This window comes from Phacochoerus africanus, chromosome 8 (assembly GCF_016906955.1).
Source record: "Phacochoerus africanus isolate WHEZ1 chromosome 8, ROS_Pafr_v1, whole genome shotgun sequence".
Lineage (NCBI taxonomy): Eukaryota > Metazoa > Chordata > Mammalia > Artiodactyla > Suidae > Phacochoerus > Phacochoerus africanus.
In genome coordinates, this window is record NC_062551.1 from 93,466,893 (window position 1) to 93,479,916 (window position 13,024).

Genomic DNA, 13,024 nt, shown 5'->3' on the forward strand with positions numbered 1-13,024 from the left:
ATGAGAGCTGTAACCACCAGCCTACCCCAGAGCCACAGCAACGCCAGGTCCAAGCCGAATCTGCCACCTACACTACACCTCACAGCAACACCGGATCCTTAACCCACTGAGCAAGGCCAGGGATTGAACCCACAACCTCATGGTTCCTAGTCGGATTCGTTAACCACTGCACCCTGATGGGAACTCCAGCTGTTGATTTCTAAGTTAAGGAGCTCGGAGGCAGTACTGGTGAGGCTCACTGAGGGGTCCTATGCGAGTAACGAACAGGAAGCAGGAGCACTCAGAGAACTGAGATTGACTTATAAAGTGTCCCCAGTAGTTCTAGAATAGAGAAATATTTAACAAAGATGACTGCCCTGTTAAGTCAACAGGATCAGAGAAGGAAAGGTGAATGAGATAAGCAAAACTGAAGACAGTTAAACACTGGAACCCTAGGAAACAAAAGTTTAAAAAAATTTGGGGAGTTCCCGTCGTGGCGCAGTGGTTAACGAATCCGACTAGGAACCATGAGGTTGCAGGTTCGATCCCTGGCCTTGCTCAGTGGGTTAACGATCCAGCATTGCCATGAGCTGTGGTGTAGCTCGCAGACGCGGCTTGGATCCCGCATTGCTGTGGCTCTGGCGTAGGCTGGCAGCTAGAGCTCCAATTAGACCCCTAGCCTGGGAACCCCCATATGCCACGGGAGCGGCCCAAGAAATGCAAAAAAAAAAAAAAAAAATTCGGAAGAGAGAAGACGCTGGAGGAAAAAGAAATGAACCTGAGAGGACAAGCTCCTACACAGATTAACAGCGCCATTCCCAACGAGGAAAGGGTGTCTCTAACTCTGCGAACCCGGCTACGAACACTCGTCCACATAAATGACTGGCCTGGCTGTTAGGGCTATAAAGGTTGCTCTCTCCCTCCCATCACGAGGGACTTCCTCTCCCTCTCCCCATTACCCACGCTGTTCCCAAGTTGGCAATGACCTCCTTTCTCCTACTCCATAATGTGCGACCAAAGAGCTCCAAGAAGAAACACAAGAGCTCTGCATTGACCCCGTCAACCCACTACAGGGCTGAATTCAAACAGCTGCTCACACCCCACACCCCTTCTCCCTTACAGAACTGATGCCATTCGGCTGCTCCTCATTTCTCAGCCCTTTGCACAGCTAGCAGGTCTCGACGACTAGTTCTCCCCTCTGTCTTTGCAAAGATGGTGTTATGACAGAAAATCATAGACTTTGGCAACCAGAAAGTCCTTGATTCAATCTCAGCTCTACCACCTGCTAGTTGTCTGTTTCTAAGCCTCTGTTCTTTTACCTGTAAAATGAGCTTATAGTACCTACTTTATACCAGTGTTATGAAAATTAAATAAAAAACTATACTACAGCCCCTAACACAGTGACTAATACATAAGAGGCACTCAACAGATGCTGGCCATCTTGCAGTCCTGGCACTGCCACTGCCAGCATTACACAAGTCCTCATTCTTTAGCTGTAAGAGCCCTCAGCTTAAGAAAGAAGTAAGTCATGAGAATGTAATGTACAGCATGGTAACTATAGTTAGTAATACTGTACTGAATATTTGAAAGTTGCTAAGAGAATACATCTTAAAAGTTCTCACCACGACAAAAAAATTTGTAGCTATGCGTGGTGGTGGCTGTTAACTAGACTTATTGCGGTGATCATTTTGCAATATATACAAATACTGAATCATTCTATTATATCATGTTATAAGTCAATTTTAGCTCAATTTTTAAAAACTAAAAAAAATTTTTTGTCTTTTTAGGGCTGCACCCATGGCATATGGAGGTTCCCAGGCTAGGGGTCTAATCAGAGCTATAGCTGCCGGCCTACACCACAGCCACAGCAACGCTAGATCCAAGCTGCGTCCGCAACCTACACCACAGCTCACGGCAATGCCAGATCCTTAACCCACTGAGTGAGGCCAGGGATCGAACCCACAACCTCATGGTTCCTAGTCGGATTCGTTTCTGCTGCGCCATGACAGGAACTCTAAAAATTAAAAATCTTTTTTAAAAAGAGCCCCAGCTTTGCCTGGTGCCCCAAGTGCCCACCATCAGGGGACTGCTGCTAAGGAAGTCCAAGGACTCCAAGGGAGCAGAGTATGAGAGTGGAAGGTCAGCTGTGGCAAAGGCCACACCCAGAACCCCTCAGAGGGACTACGAACATGTTTTCCTTATAAAATGTACTTAGAAATGGTGGCTCACTTTCCACAGCAATATTAATACAACAGCTCAGCAAATTAGGGGTTACTGGATTCCAGGGAACCCAAACACAATTTACAACTTTGCTTCCCAAAGAATTCCTGACAAAGATAATTTTAATCTTTTCTTTAACAGGAGATCACCTCCGTGCCTTAAGAACCATGTAAGCCTACGAGGAAGAGAAAGTAAATGAACATTCACTGAAGAACCACCATGCACCAGACACTATGCTAAGTGTCTTATGCTTCCACTGTTGTATATCTATATATGAATAAATCTCATTTAATCTTCACAAAACGCAATGGGATATTTTTATTTCGATTTTACAAAAGAGGAAACAGAGCAGCTTGCCCAAGGCCACGCAGTATATACAAGAACGAAGACGGAACGTACATCTAAATTATCCCTTCACACATCACATAAGAAACCACTTGCAGAATAAGCTTGATTTAAATAAGAGAAAAACATTAAAATTCGGATGCTTTCTCCAATGTCCTACAATAGCAAAATTTTAGCAATACCCAGCAGATACAGCCAATATAAAATGTAAATCTGTGACCTGCTATTCCTGCAGCACCATGTTGGAAAACCAATATATACACAAAACCACCTTTGTCCCTTTTTCAAGCCTGTGGGCCTTAGGGATGGAAACGCTGATGGCTGCAGAGAGGTATGTAATGTATGTGCAGGCATACAGGGGATAGGCTGAAATGGCTTCACCTAATAATAAATGGAAAATGCTTCCTGCCCTGGTTTCCTACCAAATCTCACATATCTACCCACAAAGCCTCTAGTCTCCCTTGCAGACTCTGAGTCCCCCAGGGCAGGGACTATTTCGTCCTTCCTGATATTTGACAAAAGTAGATATTCAATAAGTAAAAGCTTGTGGGGAAAAAATGAATGGATCCTTAACACTAGAATTTCAAGCAGCAACAGTCTCTGTCCTAGTTCTGAGTGGCAATTCTATAGGAGTTCAAAAGGGACCCTGTAAAGGAAAGTAATCACAGTATGCAGACTGGAGAGTCAGCAACAACCCGGTTTGTCTGAGAGGATCATTCCACTGCCTGAGGGATTGATGATAAGGAATGAGATTGGAACTCCCAAGGCAAAGGACACACTGCAAAAAGGCTCGAAACACTGGAGTCAGGTCTCATCCCTTTTACTTAAAATTTGCCACACTAAAAGAAAAAAAAAGGAGTTCCCATCATGGTTCAGTGGTTAACGAATCTGACTAGGAACCATAAGGTTGTGGGTTAAGGATCCCCTAGCCTGGGAACCTCCATATGCCGCAGGTGCGGCCCTAGAAAAAATGCAGAAAGACAAAAAAAATAAATAAATAAAAAGAAAAGAAAAAAATCTTGGAGTTTCTGCTGTAGTGCAGTGGGTTAAGAATCTGAATGCGGAGTTCCCGTCGTGGCACAGTGGTTAATGAATCCGACTAGGAACCATGAGGTTGCGGGTTCGGTCCCTGGCCTTGCTCAGTGGGTTAAGGATCCGGCGTTGCCGTGAGCTGTGGTGTAGGTTGCAGACTCGGCTTGGATCCCGCATTGCTGTGGCTCTGGCGTAGGCTGGTAGTTACAGCTCTGATTAGACCCCTAGCCTGGGAACCTCCATATGCCGCGGAAGTGGCCCAAAGAAATAGCAAAAAGACAAAAAAAAAAAAAGAATCCTAATGCAACAGCTCAGATCACTGCACAGGTGAGGGTTCAATCTCCCGGTCTGGCACAATGAGTTAAAGAATCCAGCATTGCCGCAGGTGGAGCACAGGTCAAAGCTGCAGTTGAACTCAATCTCTGGCCCAGGAACTTTCATATGTGAAGATGCAGCCATAAAAATCAAATCAATCAATCAATCAGTCAATTTCTTGGAATGTCACTGACCAAGGCAGCAAGCAGCCTAACTTAGAAAGCATCACTGTAACTGTGCTTCTTGGTAGAAAAAGATACTCTTTCCCCATCAATGCACTGGGATAGTTTGGTGCATCATGAAGAACATTATTTGGTATGTGAGTCCTGGGCTACTTCACATTTCTTGGCCAACTATCCAGCAGAAGAGCACACGTCAGTTAAAACAGGAGATGGGGGGCATGTTATGTTCACCAGTGTGGTCCAGAGGTAGATGAATAGGTAACCCAGCAGTCCTGGCAGGTTCTCAAGAAGGGCACAGATGCAAGAAAGTTTGGGAAACCATTAACTGCATGAACCAACTAAAGGAAGCAGAGCTGCTCAGAAACCCACAGTAGAAAGATATTAAAGAAGCAAAGCTTGGAGTTCCCGGTGTGGTGCAGTGGAAGCAAAACCAACTAGGAACCATAAGGTTGCAGGTTTGATCCCTAGCCTCGCTCAATGGGTCAAGGATCCGGCATTGCTGTGAGCTGTGGTGTAGGTCGCAGACGCAGCTCGGATCTGGTGTTACTGTGGCTGTGGCATAGGCCAGCAGCTGTAGCTCCAATGAGACCCCCTAGCCTGGGAACCTCCATATGCCGTGGGTACAGCCCTAAAAAGCAAAAAAGCAAAGCTTGAGAATGCTGATTCTAGGGAGTTCCCTGCTGGCACAGTGGTTTAGGATCTGGCGTTGTCACTGCTGTGGCGTGAGTTTGATCCCTGGCCTGGCAAGTTCTATATGCTGCAGGTGCTGAGCAGAATGACAGGATTTGGATTTGAGTTTCCAAAGCTACCAAATCAACAGGCATGCAGTAGTAAAGCAGCAAGTACGAGAATAAGACATGTACAATGTGAATTAGAATGACCAGTACCCCTTGGAAGGAGAAGACAGTGCCTGTAGCAGGGTTCTGGCTGGTTTATTTTTGTTCAAGACAAGCATGGGGGGGGGAATGAATAGGTAAGCCAACCACACACTATAGAAAACAATGGAACAATCAAGGGTAAACAGGAAAATCAAGCTAAAATCTGACTCAGAAAATAAGCTGCTTAAGAAGCCAAGAAGACTAGTTATCAAATGATTTCATTTCTCCAGAATAACACCTGGGCACAGAGATGGAGAAAAAGACCAAGGGTGTGGCGGGGGGTGGGGGTGGGATGTAAAAGCATCATGAAGAGTGTTATCAGTCATAAACACTGGCTTCTTCAGGCCAATTAAATGGATTTAAATGCCACAGAATAAAACAACATTACTGTTAAAGCAAAGCTACATTAAGATGGTGCTTCAGGAAGACAGTCTCCTGAATGCCTGGTCATTTAGCAAGATTTTCACAGACTGAAAGCCACTGCTGTTTCTCCCTTGATCCCCAACCAACCTCATGCCTAATGATTTCAAAAGTAGTTTCTAGAATCTTCCACGTAGGTCTCCTGTGAGGAATGGGAAAATATGGTGGGAGGAAAGTACAGTGAGCTCAATCCATGGTAGACTGAACCAGGTATTTATAATGCCCTTGACCTTGTCCTATTCAATGTGATTTTTTTTTTTTTTTTTGCTTTTTAGGGCCGCCCCCATGGCATATGGAGGTTCCCAGGCTAGGGGTCAAATCATAGTTAGAGCCACTGGCCTACACCACAGCCACAGCAACACAGGATCTGAGCTGTATCTGCGACCTACACCACAGCTCGGCAACGCCAGATCCTTAACCCACTGAGCAAGGCCAGGGATCAAACCTGCGTCCTCATGGATGCTGGTCAGATTCATTTCTGCTGAGCCATAAGGGGAACTCCTCCACGTGACTATTAACGACCAGAAGACAGGACTGTTAAAGCAGGCTTGCCAGTAGGACGGAGTGGGAAAGTGACAGCTCATATCACTGATTGCATAATCACTCCTTCCCTACCATCTCCTCCTTTTCTGCCTACTTCAGCATTTCCCAAAATGTGTTCCACAGAATACTGATTGTGGAAATGAGACCTGAAAAATGGTTTCCCGAATTCAAAATATTTGGAGAATTCTCCCTTTCCTTCCTTCTTATTTATTATCAAAAGCTCCTGAAAAATCCCATACTAATAAACAAACCCCTGTCTTGATTCAACTCACTGTTTCCCAAGCATTTGCTCTTGGAACACTCTCTCATAGTAATCATTAACTGAGGATGGCAAAGTTAAGGCCCTAAGCCACGTTCAAATTTCCTCTGCTGAAAAATGATTCAATCCCCATGAGTTACTACTGCCTCATCACTCTCTTCCTTCAACTACCCTATTAAAAAAAATAAAAAATAAGAAACTTAATGTTTCCTGCCTCCTGCTTCCTCACCACCCACTGGCTTCAGCCCCCAGTGCTCTAGTGAAAGTCCTCCCATGATGTGGTCAACTGCACAAACAGCACAACTAACAGCTTCTCTTGGGTTCCTCAATCCCTCTGCAGGGTCACAAAGGAATAGTCACACGTCTTGAATCTCTCTCCCCTCAGCTTCCACAACACTACACCATCCATTCCTGGGACTGTGTGATCTCTGGTTCCTCTTTCTCTTTCTAACCCTTAGATTCTCAGAACAACTCTTACTTCTCCCTCAGGTAATTTGCCCACAGTTTGAACTACTGCCCTTTCATGGATTCACAGTTTTGTTTTCTTTTTTCATTTTTGGCTGCCCCGTGGCATACAGAGCTCCTGGGCCAGGGATCGGATCTGAGCTGCAGTTGGGACCTGAGCTGCAGTTGTGGCGCACCGGAGCTGTAAGCCACTGTGCGGGGCTGAGGATCAAACCCGGATCCCAGCATTCTCAAGACACTGCCGTTCCCGTTGTGCCACAGCAGGAGCGCCTGGATTCATAGTGCTAATCCCAAACCATGTCCTTGACTTCAGATCCACATTTCCAAAGGGCTTCTCAACTTGTTCACTTTACTTTTCTCCAGGGACTACACATCCGATATACTCCAACCAACTTGTCCATTTTCCCATCGAACTTTGGCTTCTTCCTGATTCCTATAAGGGAATCACCATACCCAGACAGTGAGGGGGACAGGCAAGTTGGCTGCTTTTTCCTCCGCACGCACAGGGCACTCTGAACATGCCTCCAAGCACCTATCACAGTGGACTGGAACTACTTAACTCACTACCTAGACTGGGAGCTCCACTGGTCATCCCTGTGGTCCCTGTGCTAAGAGATAGAAGCAACTCAACACACTTGGAAAAACGGATGAATCCTTTGAATCAGACCCAATTCACGGCTCATTCTTCAAACTCAAGTTCTCTTACACTTCAACAAAAGCTCTGGTTCTTCCCATACTACCCTTCATCAGACTCGAGTGAAACTCCAGACCAAAACTACAACTATCTCCTACCTGGGTAATCATGCCAGCACTGCTACCAGAGCAAGCTTTCTAAAATGCTACGCTACCCACATCAGTCTGTGGCTCAGACACCTTCAGTGGTTTCCCGCTAGTCCTAGAATACAGTCCAAACCCTGAGCAGGCCATCACTGCCTTCTGAGTCTGGACCTCTGCTACCCTTCCACCCTCCTCTTCTACAACTCCCTATAGTCTAGTCTAGAGGGAGTCCGGGTAGCCCACGGGCTGTTCTGTAAGTAAAATCTTATTGGAATAGAGCTAGCTGACATTTGGGACCAGACAATCATTTGTTGCAGAGGGCTGTCCTGTGCACTGCAGGATGTTTAACAGGCTCTTCGTGCTCTACCCACTAGATTCCAGGAGCACTTCCAGAGTGTGACAACCAAAAACGTCTCCAGACATTGCCAAGTATCTCCTGGGGGACAAAACTAGCCCCAGTGAAAAGACACTATTCTAGGGATTTCCAAGTGCAGGCTAACAGTAAAATATCATTGCTAATAAAATACAGATCATACAGTAATTGTAGGACAGTGTCCAGATTAAGAGATAAGAATTGCACGGTATTCAGTGCTAGCTGACTCACACTTGTGAGACCGTGCTCAATTACGAATTTTAAGGACTTTGGAAAACTGGAACGTGTACAATCAAAGGTGACCAGGCTGATGAGAAACTAGGGGAAAAATATCCCAAGATTAGAGACATTTAAGTAAATGGAGGTGTTTAGCCTGCACAGGAGAAGATGTAGAGAAGCCTCTGATCTTAACTACCTGATGGGTTGTCCTGGCAGAGGAAGGTTTAGCTCACTGTTCAGAGAGGAAGAACTAGAACCAGTGGGCAGTAGCTGCAGGAAGGTAGATTTTGGCTCCGCATGAGTAAGAGCTTTCTAACAATCAGAGCTGGCCAACAAATGTATTAGGCTGAACTGTGAAACACTGTGCTCTCATCATTATGAAAATATTCAAGCAGAGATCAGAGGAACTGGTGTCAGAGAGGCTATAGAGCAATGCCTGTTGAGGTGGGAGGTAAGACAGCATGGTCTTGCTAGGGCTCCTTTCAGCTCTGAGATTCTAAGGCTAGCAAAGGAAAACACACATGCCATAAACCATAAAATTCTCCAGTTTCAAGACCTTAATTACAACAAAAGAGAAAAATATTTTGCTAAACAATGGCTGTGTGGAAAATCTTACATTTAGTCCCTGGCAATGCAATTAGCAGGGATCCGTTTTTTCCAGCTGACTTGCAATTAGCCCTCAGATTAAACTACATTGTTAACTCCTGCTAATTATCACCACTAGTACAATTTGTACAACACTTTACAGTGTTCAAAGCATTGTAATAAGTGTTACCTTACTCACATTAGCTAAATATGAGCATAAAAGCTTATTTAGATAAGCTGCTCTCACTGACTGTCTCTCTTTTTTGGGGGGCGGAGGGTGGATGTGCCCACAGCATGTGGAAATTCCAGGCTAGGGATCAAACCTGCACCACAGTAGTGATCGAAGCCACTTCAGTGACAATGCCAGCTCCTTAACCCTCTGTGCCACAAGGGAACTCCTGGTTTACTGTCTCTTGCCTCAGTTTCTTACAAAAGAAAGCTAGCCTTCATTATCCATTAAGTGTTCACAAATAAAGCACATTCCAGCAAATACTCATCTCTCCAAAACAAATCATTTTCACACAACCCAGAGCGAGGCCAAGTTCTATTACTTTTACATCAGAAACATGGATTTACCAGAGTGAATTTTCTATTTTATTTATGATTTAGGGAGGACATTCTGAAAAATGGTAATTTACTTTTCCCAAATTTCAATGTGGCCGTACACACCAAAAGTTCCAGAAAGCAGTCACAACAAGACGTGAGGCATATACAGTAAGGAAAGGCACTGCAGGTCCCAATTCCAGGGACCCCTACACTCCCCAGCTGAAACTGCCAGAAAGACTCATGTAAAGACTTTCCCCAAAGCCAAACTGGGCCCTCACCCGCCGCTATACTTACTTCTTTGCGTTTCGTTTCTGGACATTCCGACTGCAGAGTGAGGGTTGCACCTTCGATATTTCTTGGCATGGGCGTGGAACCAGGGTTTATTGTTAAATGAATCTGATCTGGTGAAATGATGTGTTGCACGTAACCCTGGGACATTGCTTCATGATCTATTAAGTGAAAGCCCTCTTCACCCCCTACTAGAAAAGGCAAGTGTTCTCCACACTGTCCATCGTCATCGTCATCCTCCAAAGTGCCAGGGTCCTGCTCAATGAGAACAGTTGTCCTATCATAAACAGTTCCAGATGAGGAAGGCACCAGTCCGTTCTTATCCACAAACCTGAGCATCTTGTCATCGGGGGTCAGCTCATCTTCCTCTGCCTCAAAGTAGCTGATGCTGTCGTCTGGACTGTGTTCCCCCATGGTTCAATTGTGCTCAGCCCAATTGTGAGAAATGGAAAGGTAGTGACCTGTCTGCAACAGAACAAAGCCAGAGTTAGGAGTCATAGCACAGGACCAGGGACCTCCTCAGCAATCACAGGGCTTTTTTTCCTCTCGTTTCAAGAGCAGGCTAAACATCTTGAAATGAAAAACATCTTCCTTGGGAATAAATTTTTTTTAAGTCTAAATTTAAACCCATCAAGTTATCTTGAAGAAAAAAGAATGTCTTTTAAAAAAAAATGGAAGGAGTTCCCTTGTGGCACAGCAGGTTAAGGATCTAGCACTGTCACTGCTGTGCCTCTGGTTACAGCTATGATGTAGGTTTGTTCCCTGGCCTGGGAACTTTCCACATGCTGTGCAGCCAAAAAAATAAATTAATTAAAAAAATTAGGAGTTCCCGTCGTGGCGCAGTGGTTAACGAATGCGACTAGGAACCATGAGGTTGCGGGTTCGGTCCCTGCCCTTGCTCAGTGGGTTAACGATCCGGCATTGCTGTGAGCTGTGGTGTAGGTTGCAGACACAGCTCGGATCCTGCGTTGCTGTGGCTCTGGCGTAGGCTGGCGGCCACAGCTCCAATTCGACCCCTAGCCTGGGAACCTCCATATGCCGCAGCAGCGGCCCAAGAAATAGCAAAAAAGACAAAAAAAAAAATTAAAAATGGGGAGTTCCCGTCGTGGCTCAGTGGTTAACGAATCCAACTAAGAACCATGAGGATGAGGGTTCGATCTCTGGCCTCATGCTGTGGGTTAAGGATCCGGCATTGCTGTGAGCTATGGTATAGGTCGCAGACTTGGCTCCGATTCTGTGTTGCTATGGCTGTGGCGTAGGCCAGCGGCTACACCTCCAATTAGACCCCTAGCCTGGGAACCTCCATATGCCATAGGTGCAGGCCTGGAAAAGACAAAAAAAAAAAAAAAAGTTAATGGAAGGAATAAGTAGCAATTCATGAGACCTTCCAAATATGCCGTATTGCCAAACACTTTGAAGGTTGGTCAAAATACTTAAAGAGGGAGTTCCCCGGTGGCCTAGCGGTTAAGGATTCAGTGTTGTCACTGCTGTGGCTCAGGTCTGATCCCTGGCCCAGTAACTTCCCCACGCCATGGGTATGGCCACCGCCCCCCCCCAAAAAAAAGCTAAACAAAAAAACAAAAAACTCTAGGGGAAATAAGGGCAAAGTGCTTCAAGGCTGAGTTGCTATAAATCTTCAAGAAAGGACACTCCCCCCAAATATCCCCCAAATCAGACCATGAGACAGTAAGTCTAGGGTGGAATAGGCAGGGCTTTGGAGGCAGAGTCACCTACCCACAAATCCCAGCTCTACTACTTACTACTACTGGGGTAAATGTTCTGTGCCTCAGTTTTTCTCACAAGTAAGGTGGGACTGGTAATTCCTGTTCTCATGAAATTGTTGTTCAGAGTAAAAGAGATTATGTATGTCAAGGCACAATGTCTGACAACCTTGGAGGACTCAAGTGTGAATTTGTTCCCTCCTTCCAAGAACAGATGGGTAGAGGGGCTGATCCCTAATCAGGCATATCTAGTGAAGATCACTTTATATATTTCTCTCCTAAAACAATCTGGTGTCCACTAGTAACTATGCCTTATAGTGTCCTTTCTACAATGAGGGAATGATGAGTCTTTTTTATAGTGACTCTTCTTTTACCTGCAAACACACAGGTTCTACAAATGTAGCTTTGGCAGACTGAGGAGTGAATTTTAAAATATTTAGCACATCACTTTTAGTTTTCAGTCTGGCTTTGCACTTTAGCTTTCTCTTCTGCTCTGGATTAAAGTGAACCTTTAACGCTGTAGGGCAGCTAAACAGAGTAGTAGTTACCAGAGACAGGCCAAGGGATCTGATCCGGGAGGAACCGGCCCGACCCCTTGCTCTGGCTTACGCAACCCGGCAGATGCACATTTCGCTGCATCTGAGAGGAGAGATAAGAGTACCGGGGACCCCACTGGGCTGACCCGGCACCACAGGCGGCAACGCGGAGACCAACTGTCCGGAACAAACAAGACCAGGAGATTCGAAGGTAGCAAACGAGAAGTACAAACGGAGCACCCTTGAGAGGAGGCTGGGAAAAGGAACCTGTCTGGGATAACCCCCAGTCCGGGGCTACACGGAAAAACCCGAAGACAGGCTGGGGGGCTCCAAGCCGGACGGAGAGGGGCAGGGTCCGGATCTCCATGGAAACAGGGGAGGGGGGCTGGATACCCATCCCCATGGAAACGGAGGAGGGGTGGGGTCCCTATGGTGACCGGACTGGGGTCCCTACTGGGAAATGCTTCAGGAGGGAGCCTAAGTCCCGCGCCCCCCAGGAAGTCCCCAGCCCAGGCCGCGTCTAATTTCGCCTTTTACCTCCGCGGCTCCCGGCAACAGCGGCGGCGGCAGCAGCTTCTCCCCTCCCCAGCGGCACCATGATTGCCCCCACCTTCCCCGAACGTCACTTCCGCTTCCGCTTTCCGGAGGAAGGAGCAGATATGGGCTCCGCCTCTCCCTGGCGCTTCTGGTTGGTTTAGCTGGTGTGGAGGCTGAGCTCGAGCCTCCAATTGGCGAGCGGGAGAGGCGGGGCAGGGCATCGCGGAGCGTAAATTTGTCCCGCGCGGGCTTATGCTCGCCTTGTCCGCTCTCCTCCGGGAGTCGAGGATCCGCTCCAGAGGCACCGGCTGTTAATCCAACCACTAATCCAAAGTAGCCTCAACCCAGTTTGCGCTGCCTTCACCCTGGTAGCCACAAATGCAACGAGAAGGACCACAGCCGCCGAATTCCGGCCGGGACCGCAAGGGGGAAGCCTGTAAAATTGTGATATTCCTCATTTCTCCTACTATGGCCCCAGCTTCCCCTCCTCACCTAATAAAGTTAATATGGGCAGAAGGGCCCAAGAAAATTAGATTGGACCCCAAAGGCAGAAATGAGTATTCCAAGGCTGGTCAGAGGATGCCTCCACCTCTTCCCCGTCTCACATGCTCTAAGACGCCCAACTCCCTCACCCACCTGTCCAGACCGTTTGTTCCAACTTTTTTCCCTGAAGAGGACTGTCGACTTCCAGTGTACTCGCGCTCAGGCCAAGGCAGCGCCACCTACTGGCCATTCCCTTTCACATTGTCATCCTACTGGCCCACATCTAAATCACTTTGCACTCCCAAGGAACAGCAAGTAGTG

General features: G+C 46.7%; 1 protein-coding gene across 3 annotated transcripts in view; it reads right to left on the bottom strand.

Moving 5' to 3' along the window:
- The window catches only part of MTF1 (metal regulatory transcription factor 1), a 49,127-nt gene extending 36,822 nt beyond the window's left edge, over nucleotides 1-12,305 (bottom strand). For 2 of the 3 annotated variants that reach the window (XM_047793408.1, XM_047793407.1), the window contains exons 1-2: nucleotides 12,221-12,299; nucleotides 9,433-9,891 (exon numbers count right to left, since the gene is read on the bottom strand). In XM_047793408.1, coding sequence (XP_047649364.1) covers nucleotides 9,433-9,840 — 408 coding nt within the window. In that variant the 5' untranslated portion in view covers nucleotides 9,841-9,891; nucleotides 12,221-12,299. Of the gene's footprint in view, nucleotides 1-9,432; nucleotides 9,892-12,220 lie in introns of all 3 variants that reach the window. The other variant, XM_047793406.1, reaches the window with a different exon arrangement.
- Nucleotides 12,306-13,024: the final 719 nt, after the last annotated feature.